The sequence below is a fragment of the Aythya fuligula genome, chromosome 1 (genome assembly GCF_009819795.1).
Source record: "Aythya fuligula isolate bAytFul2 chromosome 1, bAytFul2.pri, whole genome shotgun sequence".
NCBI lineage: Eukaryota > Metazoa > Chordata > Aves > Anseriformes > Anatidae > Aythya > Aythya fuligula.
The window spans coordinates 199,775,748-199,798,533 of record NC_045559.1 but is presented as its reverse complement, the minus strand read 5'-3'; the positions used below and the strand labels follow the sequence as shown (position 1 = coordinate 199,798,533).

At 39.2% G+C, this 22,786-nt stretch overlaps 1 protein-coding gene across 9 annotated transcripts in view; it reads left to right on the top strand.

Moving 5' to 3' along the window:
- Nucleotides 1-22,786, top strand: part of DLG2 (discs large MAGUK scaffold protein 2) — an 883,769-nt gene that overhangs the window by 784,455 nt on the left and 76,528 nt on the right. For all 9 annotated transcript variants that reach the window (XM_032198439.1, XM_032198448.1, XM_032198456.1 and 6 more), the window contains one exon: nucleotides 4,888-5,002. In XM_032198439.1, the coding sequence (XP_032054330.1) occupies nucleotides 4,888-5,002 (115 nt within the window). The remainder of the gene's footprint in view (nucleotides 1-4,887; nucleotides 5,003-22,786) is intronic.

Here is a 22,786-nt window from a genome sequence, read left to right as displayed (position 1 = left end):
AAATACAAACACTGGGTCCCTGTCTGCATATTCAGGATACTGTGTCCTGTATGAAGCAAACACATATTAAAAAAAAAAAAAAAAAAAAAAAACTTGTTCAAACTGGTGTCCATATTTGACAAATACATTCAGTTTTGGCCTTGGTTGGGTTTGGGGACAATTCACATTGTAGTAAGTCAAGCTGACTCCTCTCTCTCCTGACTACTCAGAGAGCTGAGCAAGCCAGCTTCAGAAAACAGACACTTGGAAAAATAGATGCTTGGGGCAGCACTGCTGGGGTTTGCAGACACTGATGGCAGAGCCCTGAAAAAATTAGTATTGCTGTCGCTGCATCCAGACCATGGCTGGCAAGAGCAATCTGCATTCCTGCACCCAAAGGCACTAGCTCTTCAGGGCTAGTAGATTGTATTTCAACCCTATTTCAACAGCTAAATTCAGGTCTATTTGCAATGCTGTGAATCTTGCACCATCTCTAAAGTTGAATATGAACAAGAACCTCACTCCATTTCTTCTACCCTGTTTCTTAGAGTGACATTTCCAGAGCCATAGGCCACCAGACGCCATTATATGATCTGGTCTGACCTCAGCAATGACATAGGTTACTGTTTGCTCACCCCTTTACTGTTTGGTCTAATATTTAACTTTATCAGTTTCTTAAGCTACTAGAATTAGTTTGTGAGATCATTAGTGATTCAGGTAATGGGTAGGACCTTTGCAGATGGATTTTGGTAAGTAAAAATTTGGCATATTTCACTAATGATGCACTCTGGCAGCAATACGTTCTTTGTTCTCCCTTTCTTGAAAGGGCATTAAATTAGTGAATCAGCCTTAACTGCATTTCTTGTCAGTATGCCACAACCTTAGTGCCCTTTCAATTGTGTAGGAACCTTTGAAGTATATTATTTAGCTTCAGTGCTGAGTTTGAAGGAAGCATGAAGTGTTTTTTCTAGACTTTAGCACTGCCACTTGCTTGCACCTAGCAAATGCAAAGGTATTAGGAAACAGCTCCTCTCATATGACCTCATATATTAAGAAATGCTAAGAAGAAACAACCTTTTCCCAGTGGGAAGGACTACCATGGCAGTTCTGATAGCAGAAATGGATTATCACTCCTTCATTTTCTCTTCACATTTCAAATGCAGCAGTCACTGTAGTATCTAGGCATCAGTAAAAGAAATAGGAGGACTGAGACTAAAGAAGCTGATCTGAGCTGGGTTAAATACCACTTGCATTGATGGCCTTGCAATTTTTGGTCCAAGAATTTGTTTGGAGAAAGGGGAAATTGTACCTTTTTTTTTTTTTTAATATAATTTTTATTTTTTTTTTATACACCAAATATGAAGAAGGTACTTTGGGAAAATGTGTACCCATAAATTTGGTAATTTTCAAGTTATGTATGTATTTCAATTCAAAGGAAAAAAAAATCTCAGGATCACAAGGAAACAGAATTACCATTCATACTTTAGTATTTCTTAGTGAATCAGAGAGCAGTACCTTGAACCATGTATTTCCACTACACACTTATTAGAGAAATTTTAAGATGTGTTGTGGTTTCAGAATGTCTTCTGAAAACAGAGAGATCATTTAATTCAGAATAAATTGCTCTCTATAGGTACATTAAAGGAGGCTGTAGCGAGGTGGGGATTGGTCTATTCTCCCATGTGCTGGCAACAGGATGAGGGGTAGTGGGCTAAAGTTGTGCCAGGGGAGGTTTAGTTTGGATATTAGGACAAACTTCTTTACCAAAAGGGTTGTTAGGCATTGGAATGGGCTGCCCAGGGAAGTGGTTGAGTCACCATCCCTGGAGGTCTTTAAAACACCTCCAGATGTAGAGCTTTATGATATGGTTTAGTGGAAGACAGATTAGTGTTTGGTCAAAGGTTGGACTAGGTTATCTTAGAGGTCTCTTCCAACCTAGATGATTCTGTGATTCTGTGAAATTTATAGTCAAGTAAAATCAGTTAAATTCCAAATGCCCTTCCAAAAGCTAGAATATAAAATGTAATAACATCATCTGATCAACCCATAGTCATCTGGGTGTCTCATGTGCTGGTGTTGGAGTTGCAAATAGCTGGATGCTGTGCTAGAGAGTCAGATTTTCGGCCCTCTCTTCTCACTCTCCAGATTGATGTCTAAATCTGGGAGTCACTCCCACACCTCACATACAGAGTCTGCCTGGGACATGGTTGTTTATTAAAGGGAAAGCTGCCATTGCAGCTGCTCTGATGCAAATCATTCAGATCCTTGGCCTCATCCAGGTATACAACATCAAAGAGACTGAATTGTACTATGTGTTTACTGCCTTATTCCATGTATCCAGCACATGACAGTGACCTAGTAAGAACCCTGAAATCTTAGTATTTTGCCTGTATGCAATGGACCAACATTGTTTGAGGAAAATAAATGAAGGCTCTTTCTTTTTAAGATCACCTTTCCTATCTGCCAAGAAGAAATGTTAAATTCTGTTATAATGAAACAGAAGTTAAACAAAGTCCTGCTTGGAAGATGATTATTTACTAAATACATTTTAGAGCAAGCGAATAGAACAAATATGACTCACATAGAGCAAACTTAAATCCTAGACTGGGATAAATACCTCAAAACTAAACCCCACTTTACAAAGCAACACAGGTTTGTAGGAGCCTTAGTTCCTTTGAGGATTTGGGCTTTTGAATCACTGAGAAGTTTAAAGATGTGCTGTAGGTGAAAGGAATACCAAGAGAATAATCTAAAGAATAAATTTGAAATACAGTCTGCATGTAGGAGTGTCTCTTCTTCTGACATGTGGAATTTCAGCTGCAGTCGGTGAAGTCACAGGTATGTGGGAAGATTGAAGAGCCATATAACACAGCAGCACTTCCCAGATGATTGGCAAAGTAGCCACTGTCACTTAAAAAATCAGTAGGCAAGGCCAAATAAACTCAATGGAGAGGGAGTTAAAATTCATCATCAGAAGAAAGGAAAAAGACAAAACAAACAAACAAATAAACGCAAACCCAAAGTAAACCACTCTGGTAAGCCAGCTTGAAGGTAGCTAGCATCTGTGCAAAACATGGGATCTTGGAAAGGTCAGATGTTATTATCCAATGAAAAGTTAAAGGGCACTGAATAAAATGAATTGGTTGTTGCTGCAAAGCATCTAGACATTCTGGGAACAGAGCCAGTGTGAACAACAAATGATCAAACAAAAATAATGCTGAGATATCTGCTAGGCAAAAATGAGAATATTGCTGTATTACAGCATTCTTATATAGCTCAAACAGCAACAAACAGCAGACCAATAGTTTGTAAATGCACAGTAATGATTTGTTTGCTTAAACTGAGAGGAGTTGTGACCTGATGAGATGTACCTCCATCCCTTAAGGGAGGAAACCTTGCGTGCCATTTTTGCTTCTGCTCCAGACTTGCTGTGAGGAATCGTATATCCTCTTTCTGAAGAAGGCAGTAAAATAAAACATTGGAGTGCAGGGAACATCATCTTTTCACTGGCATCAGTCTGCAACATCTTACTCTTCAAAGTGTCACTGACTCACTGAAATGTTTTTTTTCCACCCCCTCAAGTTAGCCTTGTATCTCACATTGGTAGATTTCCCAGTTTGGGTTTGAATTATGACTCTGTTGCTGGAATATTGACCTTACATTGTTGGTTTCAAGGAGTTAAAGATTGTTCCCAAAACTTCAGCTTTTCCTATTGTAACCCGAAACACAGCACATTAGGCCAGATGAGCAGGGGGAACACTCTGGCAGGATGGACTGTTGACCAGGCTGTAACAGGAACGTGTCCTTTCAGAGAGGAGCCTCACCAAATGAACCCTTGTCCCAGCCCTGCCTCATGTTGCTAGTCAGCAGGTCACATGTTTTATAAAGCTGCCAAAAGAGGTATGAAGGAGAAAATTCTGTGGGAGCTTGTTGTAGGCCATCTTTACACAGCTAAACAGGTTTGAAGTTTATGGGATCACCCACCCTTAAGACCCAGTTATGGCTCCACCAACAGTTTGTAAATGCACAGTAATGATTTGTTTGCTTAGACTGGGAGTTTTAGCAGTTTCAGTTCTCAATGGGCTGCAGTGGATTATTGCTCACACAGGAATCTCACGGCTCTTTCAGGGATAGACTTTAATATAGCTTGTTCAGTTCAGTGGAATTTTACACTAAATGCTTGGCTGGAGAGTGACTTTTTACATGGGCAGAAAGTGATGGGACAAGGGGGAATAGTTTAAAAGAAAGGAGATTTAAATTAGATATGAGGAAGAAATTCTTCACTCAGAGGGTAGTGAGGCACTGGAACAGGTTGCCCCATCACTGGAACTGTTCAAGGCCAGGCTGGATAGGGCTTTGAGCAATCTGGCCTAGTGTGAGATGTCTCTGCCCATGACAGGAGGTTGGATGTGGATGGACTTTAAGGTCCCTTCCAACCCAAACCATTTTATGATTCCTTGATATAAGTTATTAGTACATCATCCCATTGTCCCTACCAAGGTATCTCATTGTTTTGGAAGGAGGAGTGATATAGAGAAGGCCTGCTTTCAGCATCCTTTTTGCAGAAAGTATGGTATCTGATAACACACTTTAAAGCTTATTTCCTTTTCTGAAACTGCAGGAAACAGGGTCTAGCTATCTGAGAGAGTGAACAGTCAGTGTGGAAAGTGTTGATATGTTCAACTACTGCAATAAAGAGGTCATATATTTACCTAAGATAATATGTTAATCTGAGGTTCTATTAGACCTCAATTTTCAGGACATGCCTTACACTCGTTAATTTAATATTCATTTACATTTAGCAGCCTTAATGATTATGTAATTATATAGGTCGAGAAAACTAAAATAGCTTCATTCTCTGTTTTTTTTTTTTTTTTCTTTTTTTTTCTTTTTTTTTAATCTCCTTAGAGTACGCTCGGTTTGAGGCAAAAATCCATGACCTGCGTGAGCAGATGATGAATCACAGCATGAGTTCTGGGTCTGGCTCCCTGAGGACTAATCAGAAGAGGTCACTGTATGTCAGGTGAGTAGGGAGAGCTTTCTCCTGGGAATATGTCACCAGCTACCTGGTCTGTGCCTGACTTTTGTGTTTTGGGTTCAGCTGGGTGGTGAAAGAACTTTGAGGAACTGAACTGAATTGAATTGAGAAATGCATCAATCTTACAAGCACAGCATCATTAATGTGAAAATTGGATAAGGCCCTATTGCTTAATCTCATCATTTCAAGCTGTTTTCAAAGAGCATTGTACTTTTATAGTGATTCGGCTTTATGAGATGAAGATTTCTTAGCAGTTGTCAGCTCTCTGATATCTGAGATTGATTTTGTGGTGTAGTGATGCATTGCGTTTCTGTGTGAGGCCTTGCCCAGACATAGAACGATTGTTCTTATAAAGAGCAATTTTTTCCGCAAGACATTCTCACAAAACAAAGACTATTGTATGCTATTCTAAATATGTGACAGTCTGCTGCTCTCCTCTTTCACGTGTACCCTTTATCAGTCCACACTGCAAAAAATTTACCATCTACCTAGCAAGATCAAATATGCAAATGAGACCCTAAACAAGCAAATGTAGGTAGCTTAAATGGGGTAGTGAATAGCATAAAAACTGCCAAACTGTAATCCAGGTGTAGTAGTGGTCTGCTACAAGTTTTGCTTGGACTATGTTTGCTTGAACTGTCTATTGCCATAGTTATTGTTGGCTGTGAGACTGGAAGTCACCCAATTGGTCCTAGCAAAGTTCTTGCTGTCACTCATGCCTTTTGGGACTTTGGGAGACTATTGGACTCTGTGCCAAATATCTTAATAGTCTTAATAATTATGCTTCTCTAGGCTTCTAATTTTTACTTTTTTTTTTTTTTTCCTCATGCTCAGCATATAATTTGAAATTCCTGACAATCATGAAGTAGAGAGAAGCAATTTGTCAGCCTCCAGGCAGTGATAATTATTCATGGGGGAGCTAATTCAGGTGATAACATTGCAGAGATCCAATTAAGGCTAAATTCTCCATTTTGTCATTGTGCCCTCAGTGTGAAGGGATAAGGTAACGCAGAAGGAAGGAAAAAAAATGTTAGCACTGATGGTCTTATTCTAGTGGACAGCAACCACATTAAATACTAATTGGTACTGTTACCAGAAAGGGCAAAGACTAAAATGCAGTTACCAGGGGACTATTGGACAAAATCAGGTTGGAAGCATCATGCAGTGGATATTTTATGGACCCAGCAACGAGTGACTTTGTAGTTAAGAGTTCTGGTCAACTCCTTGAAATTGCATTTTTAGAAAAGCTACAGTCATTGGGCATATAGGTACAAATCCAAGCTTATTTTGCTTTGAGGTAAGCTGGAACTCAAAATGTGAGGAAGAACAGTGCAAGAAATCAAAGCCAGCAACCACAAGTCAATTCAAGTGTATATATAAGTGTCTAATGCGGGATCCTGAATAACTTACTGGTTTGAGCTGCAGCAAAGCTCAATTACGCCTGTATCAGCATCGACCTGGTAAACCCTGCTGAGAACCAGGGCTTATTATCTTGCACACGGAGCCAAGCTAATAAATTTCTGCTGCATCTGGAGTAGCCTGGTTCCTCTGTACAGTGTTGCTCTGTGTGAACTGATGAGCCTGGCTTTTTGCTAGTTCATGAATTCTGGATGTGGTCTGTCTCACTAAGCTGATATGCCCTGGTGCTTCACTGCAGGAATCTTTGATGTCTTAGCCACATATCTAAATATCTCTTCCCAAACCATAAATGTAAAATCTGTTCTTTTATTCCAGACTTGTTCCAAAAAAAAGAAAAAAAAAAAATCCCAAAACCTCTCAAGCAGAAAACCTCAAAAGCCTTAGTCTTTTATTAACATGAATTCGTGCAGTCAAACCTACACAATTGGCTGTGTCCAACTCTGAGAAGTCTGCTTGAGAAGCTCTGTATTTTGCATATTATAATAATGTGTTTGTAGTGCAGCAGTGTGTGGAGCATTGTGCTAGGCACTGTTAGTTCAAATCATACACTAATTACAAAGGTACCTTATGTCTACATTAAGCACTGTGGAAAAAAAAAATGTGGGTTGGGAAATGTGCTTGTTTTCTGAGATTGAAATTTTTAGGGCATTTTATGTGTAAACACTTTACAGCTAGTAAGCTCTGTAAAAAGTCTAGGATTGACCATATTTTGGTATTCTTACAATCCGTGACACTTCTATTTGAGTCTATTATTCTGGCCAGCGTCTGCAAAAGATATGTTGCAAATCTGTAGCTGTAAAGCCAAGTCAAGTTTGCTGTTTTCCCCTCTTTGGTATTTAGTGATTTTCCTGTCCTTCACTGAACACGAGCATAGTCATTTTTAGCCAGAGAGTTTAATCAAAGCAAATTCCAGTGCAAGGAAATAAAATCAAGTTCTATATAAGTTGTAACAACTGAAAATGCATATAATAATCTGCTCATTGTAAAGCCAAAAGAAAAGAGGGTGAGAAAAACCAAAGCTCTGTGAGGAGATTTCCCAGTGGATGCAGGGCTTATTAAGTGCAGGTTTTTCTTACTCACGATCTCTGATTTCCCCCACTCCCACCATCCTCTGGCATAAGCTGTTGTAGGAAAACCCATCTCAGTGTGCAGCCACCTTCCATCAGTCTCACTGCTGTCTCAGAGTCCTCTTCAAAAAAGTGACATGCCAATAAAATAATTTTATATCCAGCATTTTGTTTGCTTGCTTTCCATTATGCAAACAACATCTTCACAGTGTTCATTATGTTTCCCCTAACTTTTAATGACCAGAGCATACTTCTATATCTTAGCTAGTCACTCTGAGGCTCTCTTTAGATGGAAAGAGAAGGACACCTCCAGGGAGGGAACCTGCATGCATCTTATTCATCTATCCTGTTCTAGACATCTACTTTAGAATTATTCTCTCCACAAAACTGTATGTTTCTAAATCTGTATCTAGGGGGCAATCCAGCCCCCTACTGTAACAGCACAGTAGTTTTAATTAAGATATATTAAAGTAGTTATATTAAATGAAGTGAGGTGAGAACTTAATGTGGAAATAATGGTTTGAATATAGGACTAGAACAAGTTGGAGGAAAGCAATTAAAAGTCACATTTAAGCAATGTATATACTACATCAGGAAAACAATTGACAATGATTTATTCAGGATAAATTTTGTAGCTCTGACATGGTCTTTTTTTCTGTGCATAATTTTGTGTTTCTTATTTATTTATTTATTTATTTCAGTCTGTTGTAAGACTTTCTGATGCCTCCTAGAATATTTTCCATGAATTTCCATGAATTCTAAAAACATTTTTTCAATACTTACTGGTCCTTTTGTATCGTAACCTATGGCTCTGGGATGTTTTCAGAAAGGTCACACCACTGGTGGCAAAGTATTCAGAGACTTCAGGGAAGGACTGAGCAGTGGGACATGCTGTTAACTCATTTAAGAGCTCATATGCTCTTTGCCAATCTCTCCAATTAGGAAAAAAAAAATAAATGAGAGAACGCATATGAAAAATAGCAAATTCTGTTATTTAGAATACATTTGTTACTGATGTTAAATGAATTTAACCTGAATTCAATAACTGAAATGAGAGGCTAAAAACTTCCACTACTATTCTTTTCAGTTCAATGGGATTCATCTGTCAGCTCATGATTAATGAGGAAAGGAAACAAACCTTTCACCAGCTAAGTGCTGTGCTGTGCTATATACACACATAGTTTTTTTTAGTATTACACATGCAAATTTTTATCTTCCTTTTCTGTGTATGTACTCAAGCTTTTAAAATCTGCTCTTCTAGAACTATATGTTTGGTTGTTTTGAAATAGATATGTGCTTTCCTTTGTCCTTGTAGATCCAGATCCATAGCTGAATTTTTCAGATAGCTTGTGATAACTCTTAGGAAATGCTAGATGACATTATTTAATGACATGACAGCCTTTTGAAGGTGTTGTGGTTTAACCCAGCAGGCACCTAAGCACTACACAGCCATTTGCTCACACCCACCTCAACCCCACAATGGGATTGTGGAGAGAATCACAAAAAAGGGTAAAACTCCTGGTTGAGATAAACACAGTTTAATAGGATGTAAAAGGAAGGGAAATAATAATTATGATAAAAGGATATACAAAACAAGTGATGTACAATGCATTGCTCATCACCCACTGACCAATGCCCAACCAGACACCCAACAGCAGTCGCCCCCCTGGTCAACTACCCTCATATTTATTGTTCATCATGACACTACATGGTACGAGGCACCCCTGTGGCCAGTCTGGGTCAGCTCCTGGCTGTGACCCCTCCCAGCTCCTTGTGCACCCCCAGTACCTCACTGGCAGGGCAGCACCAGAAGGTGAATGTCCTTGGCTCTATGCAAGCACTGCTGTATGACAGCTAAACATTAGCGCATTATTCTCATCCTAAATACAAAGCACAGCACCATACCAGCTATCAGGAAGTAAATTAACTCTATCCCAGCCAAAATCAAAGACAGAAGAGTTAAGCATTATGGAAGTACTGTACTTTACATAAAGTTTAGTGAATGCAAGCAGCCATTGAAACTTTAGTATAAAATTATACAGCTTTGGAGGAAACTGAGAGCTTAAGCATGATGAAGGGTTTTTGTTCAGTTGATTTATTAGTTTCCTTCAGAACTTAAAGTACTTATGCTAGATCTCTGAGCATAAAAATAGATACTTCAGTAATGCATATTTTATTGCTGTTGGATTTACAAAGGAAAGGATTTCAAGGACTCACCTGGCTCCCAAGAACTGCTTTCTTAAGTTGTGTTGTTGATTTACAGATGAAAAAAAAAAAAAGACAAATAAGTTTAGAATGAACAGCCACAGTGCCTTTTAATCTTCATTCAAACTAGACAGCTTCTGAAATAATGTCTGTAATTAAAAATTCCAATGAGCCAAAGCCACAAACAGGTGCTTTGATGTTGCTATCACTCAGAAGTAACAACTCAAAAAATTTATAGACACCCCAGTCCCTCCACTGTTATTTTACTGTTTAAAATCTGTTTTATATCATCAGTGACTAAAAATCAGTGCACCTAATCATGGCTACTTCTTGTCTTATATTGACTGACTGATCAAGATCACTGAAATGCAGATATTTCAACTTCAGCACTACTTTGAAATATAGCAGTTCAATGCAAGTTGTACACTTAGGTGTAAAGGTGGGTGTGGAAATCAGAGCTGGGACAGGAGTGGATCCAGATGTAATTTTGGTAGCTGGAATTTCTCCTAGCTGGAATTAATGCTAAACCTTTTGTAGCTTTGATAGGAATGTGCTGTACAAACACAAAACATTATGTGTTAAAAATGATTGTGTTCTGGTTCATTTCCATTGAGCCCTAAGGAACAGAATCTGAAGATTTGCCATAGCAACTTAGCAACAGCTGAAAGGAAGTCAAGGCTGAGACACGTTGGGATGTTTACTCCAATTTCCAACTTCCAATTTCCAGCACAATAAATTCTCCATTAGGTCTTAGACACCTTTATGTGCATTTCCTGAGCTTCTTAGAAATCAGCATGATGCTGTATAGCTTCAAGAGACTTGATTACCAACAAATTACAGAAATTCTGTCTTCGGAACTTTGCAGAGTTATAACTGAAGACTTTGGCTGAAGCAGTTTGTGAAGATCGCATGTGGTATGTGGGTCTGTTTTTATGTAATGTCTGTTACAGACACCCTTCAATCTCCCTGTCAGTTTGGAGACAGTGAACCCCCATAGGCCACTGAGCATCAGATCAAGGTTCCATGGGCTAAACTCTCCTGGGAGCCCTGCACAGCAGGTTGTGATAAGAGCAGTCTGACATGAACATGATAAATGCAAGCTGTGGAGACATCCTGGTGGTGAAATCTGAACTCATGACAATATCAGCATGGGTGATAAAAAGCTCTACTCTGTAGATTTAGAAGGAGAAATCTGAAAAAGACATAGTTTATTTTTCTTTTCTTTTTTTTTTTTTTTTTTTTTTTGGAAGGAGTTAGTGAGGGAAACAGCAGAGGTGTGAAATGGTCACACCTATCTACTGCAAGGAGACATAATATATATAAATATCTATACAGAGATAAGTTAGTGTTAAATACGCTATAACCACATGGTCTTCATTTAAGCTAGTTTCTTAGTCTCTCTCTAGAGTCAGTGGAATGCTTTTGGCACTTTCAGAGTACAATTCATCTCATTCGGAAGTAGACATCTAAAATTACTCAGGTGAATCATGCCCCAAAAATGTCTGTTTCTCACAGTTGAGTGGAAGGAGCCTCAGGTGATTAGCTGAGTTGTAAACATCTATATTACAGTCACTTAAAGTTGTGAAATCTGAGCCACAGCCACATGGGCACATGCAGACACATACATGCATGCACATTGTGCATACGTGTACCTCGTAGAAGCCATAAAATCAGGCTCTATGGCTTTTTGTTCTATGACTTTTTCTGCTGTGCGAGTAAGTCACTGAGACACAGCTTTGAAAGTAGCCTGGTTTGTTCTACATGTTCTTATCCCCCAGAATTCTGTCTATATTCATTTGCGACTTTCATTAGTGCTGTTGAGAGTGTTTGATGATAGACCCAAGTTCAGTGCATGGTCCTCAAGCTGTGTGAGTTTACAATTCATAAAATTTGGAGTGGACTCATAAGGACCATTGTCCACCAGTGGCACCACCCTGCACATCTCAGGCTTCAGAACACTGTAGGTCAGGCTAAATTTCTGGAGACTAAAAGTGAGTTTGGCACCTTGGTATTATTGTTTGCTTTTAAGAGATAAATAGCTAGAGCTTCCAGTGCTGTGCCTGTACTTGAATGGCATGACAGAAACTATTAGAATTCTCTTTATTGATAGGTAAGTGAGGGGAATTGAAATTTTAGTACAGTTTGTTTACTTACCTTGGATTACTCTTAGGCAACTGAGTTGTCCAAATGGTAGCAGAAAGCAGAAAACTGCATTTGGAAAATCTGTGCTAAATGGCATAGTACAGAAAGATGGGTTTTCTGATGGTCTTTAGCAGACATGTTTGGAAATGGCCAGATAGCTACACACAAAACCTACACTTGTGAATGCGTTGTTGCACTTGAAATGCCATTTCAGACTGGAAAATTGAAACCCAATAGGGGAGTTACTCATTTCATATGTGCTGGTTTAGTATGAGTTTCTTAATATTCAATTACTGCATTTTAGCTGTTCTTTCTCTAAATATAGGGTTTTCAGATCTTGCCATCAGCAGTGAGCATTTTCGCTGGTTTCAGTGAGCAATGCTCAGAGTCAGAACCAAGGAGATCGTGCAAACGTCTGTTTTTCAAAGCATGGAGGGTCACCCTGCATGCTTGAGAGACTGTAGAATCATAGAATAATTTGGTTTGGAAGGGACCTTAAAACCCACCCAGTTCCAACTCCCCTGCCATGGGCAGAGACACCTCCCACCAGCCCAAACTGACAAAAGCCCCATCCAGCCTGGCCTTGAACACCTCCAGGGATGGGGCATCTACAACCTCTATGGACAACCTGTTTCAGTGCCTCACCATGCTTACAGTGAAGAATTTCATCCTAACATCTATTCTCAATCTCTCCTCTTCTAGTTCAAAACAATTCCCCTTTGTCCTGTCATTATCCGCCTGAGTGAAAAGTCACTTTCCATCTTTTTTATAAGCCCCCTTTAAGTATTGAAAGGCTTCAATGAGGTCTCTCTGGAGCCTTCTCTTCTTCAGACTGAACCACCAGCTCTCTCAGCCTTTCTTCACAGGAGAGGTGCTCCAGCCCCCTGATCATCCTTGTGGCCCACCTCTGGACCCACTCTAACAGGTCCACATCCTTCCTATGCTGGGTGCCCCAGAGCTGAATGCAGCACTCCAGGTGGGGCCTCACAAGGGCAGAGCAGAAGGGGGTAATCACCACCCTCCACCTGCCGGCCACTCCTCTGTTGATGCAGCCCAGGACGCAGTTGGTCCTCTGGGTTGCGAGCATGCACTGCTGGCTCATGTCGAGCTTTTCATCCACCAGAACCCCCAAGTCCTTCTCTGCAGGGCTGTCTCAATGAGCTTTTCTCCCAGTCTGTACTCATGTCCAGGACTCTCCCAGCCCAGGTGCAGCACCTTGCACTTGGCCTTGTTAAACCTCATTAGGTTCACGTGGGCCCGCTTCTTCAGCCTGTCCAGGTCCCTTTGGACAGCATCCCTTTCATATGTTGTATTGACTTCACCACTCAGCTTGGCATCTTCTGCAAACTTGCTAAGGGTGCACTTGATCCCAATGTCTATGTTGTTGATAAAGATACTCAACAGTACCAGTCCCAAGATGGACTCCTGAGGGACACTGCTCATCACTGGCCTCCACTTGGACATAGAGCCAATGATCCTTTCCCAAGGTGGATGTTCACGAGCTGAAGCAGTGAAATTGAATAATTATTTACTCAGCTCTTTATAGATTATTAGAGGAGCTGAGGAGCAGAGAAAAATGAAGGATAGGAAGATGAGGTCACCTGATTATACAACAGACAATACATTCAATACAGAGATTATTTACTATTTTTAAATTCATGTTTAGTATTTGGCTTACATAACCTATGTATAAAAATAAGTAGGAAAATGAGACCAAATCTAGTATTCAGCTATGTTTTCTTATGAACCTCAGACTGCTTATGGAGGATCACTGTTTCGGTGTTTACAAAAACTATGTTCCTCATCCCACAGCACTAAGTACAGACTTTTCACAAGATATATATATATATATAATCAACTAAAAATTGAGAACAAGGAATGTCTACATTCAGGCTGATTTTACTGAGATGACCTCTCATGGATATCAGTGGGAGCTGTAGGCATTTTGCAGTTCTGTGAATTATGCCTATGAGATTTTCATAGATCCTTACTGAAGTGCCTGAACTAAGACACACAGCTACATTCACAGAATCACAAAATGTGTGAGGTTGGAAGGCATCTCTGGGTCCATCTGGTTGCACGCCTTCTCAAGCAGGGACACCCAGAGTAGGCTGCCCAGGACCACGTCCAGGTGGGTTTTGGAGATCTCCAAGGAGGAGACTGCACAGCCTCTCCGGGCAGCCTGTGACTGTAAAGCCACCTACACTGTAAAGAAGTGCTTCCTGCTGTTCAGATATGTTTAGAGATTGTTATCACTCTCAGCTGAAAGATGGACATGAGAATTATTAATCATAGAGTATTCACTATTCAAAAGCCTTTAGGCTTATATCGTAATTGCATTTTGGTGCTAGAATAAGCCCTGAAATATGATGCTGTAAATATAACAATATGCCTCACCTAAGTCCTAGGACTATGAAAATCAATGCATTTTATATATTGTCAGTTGAAACTAACACCCACCTTAAAAGCTTCTGTAGTTTTTCCTGACACTTACTATATTTCTTAGTATTTTGCAGTATTGATACTAATGAACAGTTAGGGAAAAATGAGGTCAGTTTGCAATTTTTAAAAATATTTCAGAGACAAAAAAAAAAAAAAAGAAGAGGTTAATGGAGAGTGAAAAATGAATACGTAAACAAATCAGTCAAAACAGCCTTGCCTTGGCTTGACATCAGCTCTCGCCTTGGCTTGACATCAGCTCTCTCCTTCATATCTTCATGTTTATCAGACCTACTATGCTTAGGTAACTGGTGTGAAATAAGCCCAGCTGATTCCTTCCTGCATCTCCAGTACTTCTCACCCACCAACTCACCCATGCTGTCTTCTCTGAAATTCAGGATGGTGTCTGGTGACCCCCAGTATCCCACATGAGGTCCCAGAGATACTGGGCACCTGCAGGGTTATGTTGCTGCTGCTGCCCAGAGAGACCATGGATCACCTCAGATGAATGCACAATTCCTAGCTGTGGGGTAAACCAACAACCCAGAACACCTGTCACCAAGGGGTGATTCTCCAGTTGTGTCAAAAAAATGGATGAAAACCAGATTTATCTGTATGTGTTTGTGGCTATGCAAATCGTTAAACTCTTTGTGTTCAAAATTACAAGCTAATGCAAGTGGTACTGAGCACCTCGGAGGACTGAGACCCTTGTGAATAAACTGCAGCCTAAAGTAATCTCAGATAACAATCTCTTCTTAAAGCTCAGAATATAAAGCAGCTCCTTATCAAAGTGTTTCTTGTCTAATTCATCTTATCTTTACATTATCAGTAAAACTTGTTAGATGTGAAATAGCTGGTTGAGATCTGAAATCATGTCCTTAGTGCTGAATTATTAATACCTGCTAAAACAGCTTTTCTATTAGCAGCTTCAGTAGAAGTAAGTAGTACATACTTCTGGCCATTTCCCTTACTGTTCTGTTTCATAAGTGATTTAAATAATGTCCCAGAACAGGTAATGTGCTTGACATGCAATGTCTGCTCTAAAGAAGCAGCACACCTTTTTCTTTTCTTAAAAGCTCCTTTAATAGCTTTTCCTTGCACACGTATTATGATTTCTTGTTCCCTAGTGGGACTGCCTGCTTTCTGGTTTAGAACCTCATCCAGCAGGAAAGTGTCAGATAGAATCATTTCCAAGCCAGAAGATGATGATGAATAACTTAGCCATGTGTGGAAATAGGATTTGTTTGAAATTTCTATAACCAAGATAGTCACAGCTTCAGACAGCCTCGTTTCTAAGCAGAGACTCAGAAGATGATCCATCAGTGTCTGTGGCTTAAAATGGCTGAAAGTGAGTCAGCAAAACATGCATTTAAGCTTTGTCTGTTCTATTTGAAAAAGCTGTCTAATCCAACAAACATTTTCTTATGACATTTCCATGTCAACAGCTATAATAGGACACAATGGGTTTGTGCAGCTCTCAACTGGAAAAGTACATGACAGAAAGTTAGATCCTGAACGCAGAGAAGGAAACCAGTTGAAGAAAAAACTCATGGAACTACAGTGAAAAGTTGGAAATCTAAATATGTGCATTGGCACGCTACAGGTTAGCAGTGTCCAATGTGAGAGAAAGATATAAGATTGCTTGGCTCCTGTTAAAGAGTTCTTCACCTGAGCATCTTAAATGGAAGTTATAAAGATGCTCTAGCACAGGCTCTCCAAATTAGCTGCACTGGCAGAAAGCTGACAACAGTGTTGAAACAGAATATAACCCTGCTGAACAGAGCAGTGGGAATTCTCATTTGAAGAGCCTTCCAGTAAAGATAAATGAGGAGGAACTTTTGTCTCCCCACAAGGCAGTCCACCTCTGAGAAGGGAGCCCAACCAAGTTAAGTGATGAGGCTGAGGAGGAGATCAGTGGATTTTCCCAACCTTTTTATGGAGATATGAGAAATAGAAATGACTGTACTAACTACAGCAAGCCTGAAAAGGATTTGGAGAATTGCTTAGCAAATATGGGGATCACAGGGAGCTCTTCAATATCTCCATCTGGTCATTCCCTACTACCCCGTTTGCATCAGGGAACAAAGTCCTGCAGCAGGGAACAAAGACTGGGACCTCCCAGGCACCATTGACATTGCATTTTAGATGCAGATAGTCTGCAGTTTGCTCTAGGGGATGGTTGTATGGCAACAGTCAATAGTCCTGGCAGGTAGGATCTGATCCTCTCTAAATGCACCTTGGATTCAGAGCACACAGAGTAGAAAAATGTGTCAGAGATAAGCATAAATATATGTGTGTATATGTATTTGTGTTTGTGCATCTGCCTTCTGCAATGTCTCCAGATTTGCCTCTTATAGACACTGACTGGGCCACACTTCTCTTGTAAGTTCTTATCTAATTTGATTTCATAGAAATGTAGCAAATAAAAGAAGACTATGAGCTGTTTGGTAAAATCTGCCAGATGCTTCTCACTAAATAAGAATTAAGATAATGAAAAATTCATAGGCTTTCCATAAATGCTACTTCTTTTTCTTATGTTTTTCAGTTGACCTCACAGACAATGCAATTCTTTCACCCAGTTTATTGTGCTGATATAGTTATCAATATGCCTGCTAGCACCACATAATATTTATTGCTATACAAACTACTGCCTACAGGGAAGGCAACAGTGTGTTGCTATCTCCACTCTCACATCTTCCTCCTAGTTGTTCAAAAGGGTCCTGGTGTGACAGGAAGCAGATGAAAGCTTTGTTAAAAGTTAGGATAGAAGCAGTTACTTGAGGGAATAGGAGAAATTTTTTATAGCCTCATATTTCTAGCCACCTAGATTTTAGTTATTCCAGTTTGAAATAGTTTTTACCTTAGGATGCTGATGATCATGGTAAGTGTGTCCTTTTGATTTCCAAGAAGTATCAATATTCTTTTCTTTCTGCGAACCAAAAAGGTCTGTAATTTTGCCTTTCAACAAGTGCTATCTCTGCAGCCACATTGTCTCTTCTTAATGTCTTTGAGGCACTTCAGAATCCAGGTAGAGGTTGCAGTGACTGGCTGTTGTAATTACTCCTTGCTGCTGAGACTCTAAGACAATTTCTGCAGATAAGTATCACAGGTTATCTGTCATGAATAGGAAGCCCAGCCTAATGGCCATCAAGCCGTATCCTACCTCTCTGTTGCAGATGGTTCAAGATGTAGAGTCACACACAGTTCAGACCTTTTGTATGTTCCCCTCTGTATCCAGGCAGTTGGATTTGCATTTGTCAAGATTTGTGGTACTTAAAATACTGAGAGAGCTCTTCTTGTATGAGAAGTAAAGTTTTGATTTGAAAAATGCTCATGTATTTCTGTAGAAGGAAGAAGACATCTACGTGAACTTATCTTGAAAACAGTTTAACAGAGACTGTAAACAGAATCAAAAACATTTTCAGTAGAAGTGTAGAGGCCATGGCAGAAGCAATGTTTCTAACATGATTCACAGATTCAAAATGCAATTCTCCCTTTCAGTATTATTTCAGTGGTGAGCTATTGCAACAAGAAGGCTCTGCTGCAGCAAGGCGATGTGAATGCAATATCCTGTGAGATGCCCCGCAAAGTACATTCACCCTCAGAGTAATCCTGCTGTGGTATCTCTTCCAGACATGATGGTACAGACAAATTTTTATGACATCCACCAGGAACTGGTTTAAGGCAGTTAACTGGATGATTTTACCAGTTCAGTTCTTTCACATAGATTTGATTTCATTAAGCAAGTGCCTGAGAAATTATTTCAATATCTGAATGTGCATATGCAGCATATTTGCATAAGTCAGGAAGGATGACTTTTTATTATAGTTACTATGTTAATGTAATGATCTTTTATTTTCTTGATACTTTCAGGAATTTGTATTTTTTAGGTTATTTCTAGTTTTCTTTCATTCATATTGTTGTTTGCTGCTAAGATTCAGAAAGTGATTTAAAAGATCATTAGAAATATGGGGATTTAAAAAAAAAAATCCATCTTCAGTAATCAATGTCTGATTTTGTCTGTCCTGTACATGAGTATAGACAGTGATTCAGTTAGCAATACTCCCCTATAGTCTCCCTTTAAGAATATCACAGCTTCACAGCTATTGAAAAAGGCTGGATAAAATTCAGCAGATAGTTTTGCCCTGAAGGAGAATTTCAGCAGCTCTGGCTACAAGACTGTAGAAGGAAGGGGAAAAGAAAAAAAAAAAAAAAAAGGAATATCAATCAGCAGACAAGATATTTTTCTTACTGAAGGTATGAAATAATAGGGACTTTGACTGAATTAATGACTTGAAAATTATTCAGATGAATGCAAGGACCATTGCTGAATTCAGGGTCTGGAAAACATGAGGTTGTTTTCCTCTTGGTAGAGTGTGAAATAGCTGTATGGTAGGTGCTTCTTAAGCTATTTTAGTTTCATTTTTTCAGTATCAGCATTCCAAAATCATCAGGCACTGGACCAGCATAAGAACATGCTCCTTTTTAGGGTGGGCAGTATGAAGAAGGGTTAAAGTTTCTTTTCCCTAAACTTTCCAACTGCTATCATTTTCTTTGGTTCATTGCAGCAGCCCTTGATTTACGTTAGGATAAGAAAGAAAAATCCCTATTTGCTTAATGGGTTTTGAATTTTTAAGAAAGGATGCTTCAATTCAATTTGAATGCTACTTTATTGGGAAATTTTATAAAAATATTAAGTTGCTTCAGTTCAGCTTTTTGTGTTCCATCATTTTTTTTTATTTTCTTTTGCCAGCTGCCTTGGTGTCTAAATATATTCCAGAAATATAGGGGACTTGAATGTGAAATGGGATTTTATTATATTTGGGAAGAGCAGACAGATAAGGATATGGAATAAGGAAATTATTCTAAAAGAGTATAATAAAAAGCAAGTAATAATTATGTCCTTTACAAGCAGCAGTAAACCATATCTGCAGCCAGTATAGCTAATGGTTAATGTAGTGTGAATCAAGGAGTAATACAATGTAACTCAGGCAAAAATTGTAGGGCTAATAAGAATTTTACCCAGAAAGATGGTGCTTGGAATTTCCCTGCATGTTTAAAGGACACAAAGAATTTTCAATCCTATCTGAGCTCTTTCTGAAATATCTAAGACCAAAAATACACAATTGTATTACAAGAGAGAGGTGGAGTGATGCTGAAGTACTATGATGAGTTGTTTGTTCATTGTAGGACACCTACTTTTAGCTATTGGAGATAAAATAGAGTTTGAATACATTGTGTAAGAGTCTTTCAGTTACAGGACACTGAAGTTTGAGGTCAAAATTTATCTGAAATTTCTGAATTAGATATGTGAGAAGAGTTTGGGTTTTTATCCTTTTTTATTGCCAACAAAAGGGAGGAAATACATGACTCACAAATCACTTTTTCTAATGGGATCAGAAGGGTACTTGCTTGAATTTCCAGTTAATGACCTTGGCCCTGGTTAAAGCTATTAGGTGTCATAAACAAGAAAATCACAACAGGTTTAAGAAAAGGATAATCCAGTCTCTCCCTTCCTTCTGTCTTATAACTAAGGTGCTGGAGCCACACAAGTCGTGAAGATATCATGTTGACTCAAATAAACTCCTTTGAAAACATACCACCACATCCTTTCCTTTGAATGTGTATCAAATGTCTGGCTTTTCATCCATTGCTGTTATGACAGGCTGAACAAACAAAAATAGAAATCTATGTAGTTTTAAATTCTCTTATTTCTCTGATGGGCTGCTGGTCTGGAAATGAGCTACGGTCCAAGATTATTGGCATGGGATCCATCTCAACACTTACTCTAGAGGCATAGCCTTCTAAGTCAAGGACTTCCTCTATTCAACCAGTAAATAGGGAATACTTGTAATTGTGTCTTTGTTATATATCAAAAAGTCTATACCCACAAGAGAGGATCGGGATTGCTGAGATGTAGGTAAAAACAACACTTTTCTTCTTTGAGTATTGCTTGAAAGTAGACTTGCTAACATTCAGGTCAACTACTTCAGTAAGATTCTCTCTGAAAGATACTTATACCAGAAACATTACAGTCTTTTGAAGTCAAATACCAGAAATGTTTTTCATGATGTGTTCCCTCACCTCTGCTCACATGATAATAGGACTTTATAGGGTGAAGATAATTTAAGAAATCAGCTATGCAGAGTATTCCTGGAAAAATGAACCACCAACAGAAATATTTTAGTCTAATCAAAGCTGGTGAGGAATGCTTGTATGAAAATACAAATACTTTTGAAATAATCACAATGGTCTGAGACTTAAAGATTATTCAGTATTTCTGTGAATGTTTTTTTCCCAGTGTGTGTACAGAGTGATCTAATCATCCCCAATTACATGAATAATTGAAACTTTATTTGAGTTGATTGACTAATTTTAGAATTTATTTCCTCATTTCTTAGCATTTTTCACTGATAAAAGCAGCCATCTACTAGGAAGGCTAAAGTTTCTACTGCCAATATTTTGTCTGACATAGATTTCCCTAACAGCTAATTAATTGGTAATTGTGATGAAGAAAATAAAAAATGAGTTGTTTATTTCCAGTTCTAGAATAGTTCTGGGTTGCTGTGTAATCATGCCCTGTAGAAGGGGGCTGTTCTTTATGTTTCTTGAATGCCCGTGAAATTGTATCTACTTCTTTAACGGAGGAAGAACGATTTAACTTCAGTGTATTTTCAATTGATAATGACCGTTGTTAAATAATCATGTTGGCTTCATTGATCCTGCTTCTCGGGAGAGAGAAGGGCTTGTGGTGATGAATCATGAATTAATAGATTTTTTGGATTCTTGGAAAAGTATGGAGGAGGGTTGGCAAAACTGCCACCTTGGAATTCCAGAGGGCAGACTTCGGCCTGTTTAGACTGGTTGACAGAGTCCCTTGGGTGGCAGTCCTGAAAGACAAAGTAGTCCAGGAAGGAAATCCTAAAGGTGCAGGTTGTTCCCATGTGCTGAAAGATGAGATGGTGGTAAAGAAGATCAGCCTGGCTAAACAGACAGCTTCGGATAGAACTTAGGAAAAAGAAAAAAAAGGGGGGGAGGGTGGGGAGGAAGGAGGAGGAGGAGGGAAGGAAGAGCAAGAGTTTATGACCTTTGGAGAAAGGGGCAGGCCAGGAGGCCAGAAGGACTGCAAAGATGTTGTGAGGCAGTGAATGGAGAAAATCAGAAGGCCCAAAGCCCTACTTAACTTAATCTGGCTACTGCAGTTAAATACAATAAAAATTACTTCTATAAATACATTAGCAACAAAAGAAGGACTTGGATAAGGAGGTTAGTGGTCCCAGGTGCAGAACTTAGGACTCATCTTTGAGTAAACATTTTGGCTTTTTTTGAAGATGGGTACAACGTTTGCCACTTCCAGTCATCAGTAACATACTCTGATCTTCACAGCCTTTAAAAGATGACAGAGGCCTGGTTGTGGCATTGATCAGTTCTCTCAGCCCCCTTGGATACAGCCCATCAAGTCTTGTGGGTGTGTACGGGTTGAGTTCAGTCCTTACCCACCGCTGGTCTTTCTTCTTCCTGAACACCATTTCCAAGAATAGCACCCAGTGACACCTTGTTGGTAAAGACTGAAACAAGGAAGGAATTGAGCCTTATCAGTGTCTCCTGTCACTAAATCACTTACCCCATTCAGCAATGGTCCCACATTTCCTTTGTTCAGCCTTTTAATGCCAATTCAGGTGTAGAAGCTCCTGTTGACCTTGACACCCCTGGCACGCCTCAACTCATGCTGAGCTTTGGCTTCCCTTGCACCATCCCCTGCTCCCACTCCTGTATACTGTGTTATGTGCATTTAACACAGGGTGCTAGTAATTAAGCATCACACAGTGGCATCTGCCTCGTTGTTAAAATAAATAAAAAAAAAATCAAGTTGCATCTTTATTTTACTCATGTTGTATCTGTTCTCTATACATTGTTGTTGTCCTTCATGCCTTCTTTATACACTGATTGCTTAAGATACATGATGTATACGTATGACCTGAAATGATTAATACCATTCTGTTCTGTTCTTGCTCTATTCATCTCTTTAAATGCTATATTTGGATGTTTTCTGGTCTCTGCATCCTTCTCTGTAGTATACCGCAGATACCTTGTGTAGATAACCATTAGTCCTTCGATGAATTACAGGCATCTTACTCATTAATCTATTATCTAAGAGCTTATCAGTCACGGTATTCAGCTCTTCATTACTTCAATAGCTCAGCTGCAGTCATTACATTTCACATCTTTCAACACTTCAACCCTTGTTTTTGTGTATGTCTGGAACTTTGAGAGAAGTAGATGGGACTTTGGAAGTCTGGGACTCAGGCTGTAATGCACAAACCTAAAGGATGTTCCCTGTGATTATAGTTATAGGCATCTATTACTTCTGGGGGTTGAGTGAGAAGCACATTAGTGAGATTCCACTGTTCAATGCTTGTTCCCCTGAGCAGTGTTTTGAAATTATAGTCCATCCCATGATATGCATTTCCATTCCTAAAATTTAGTTGTGTATTTC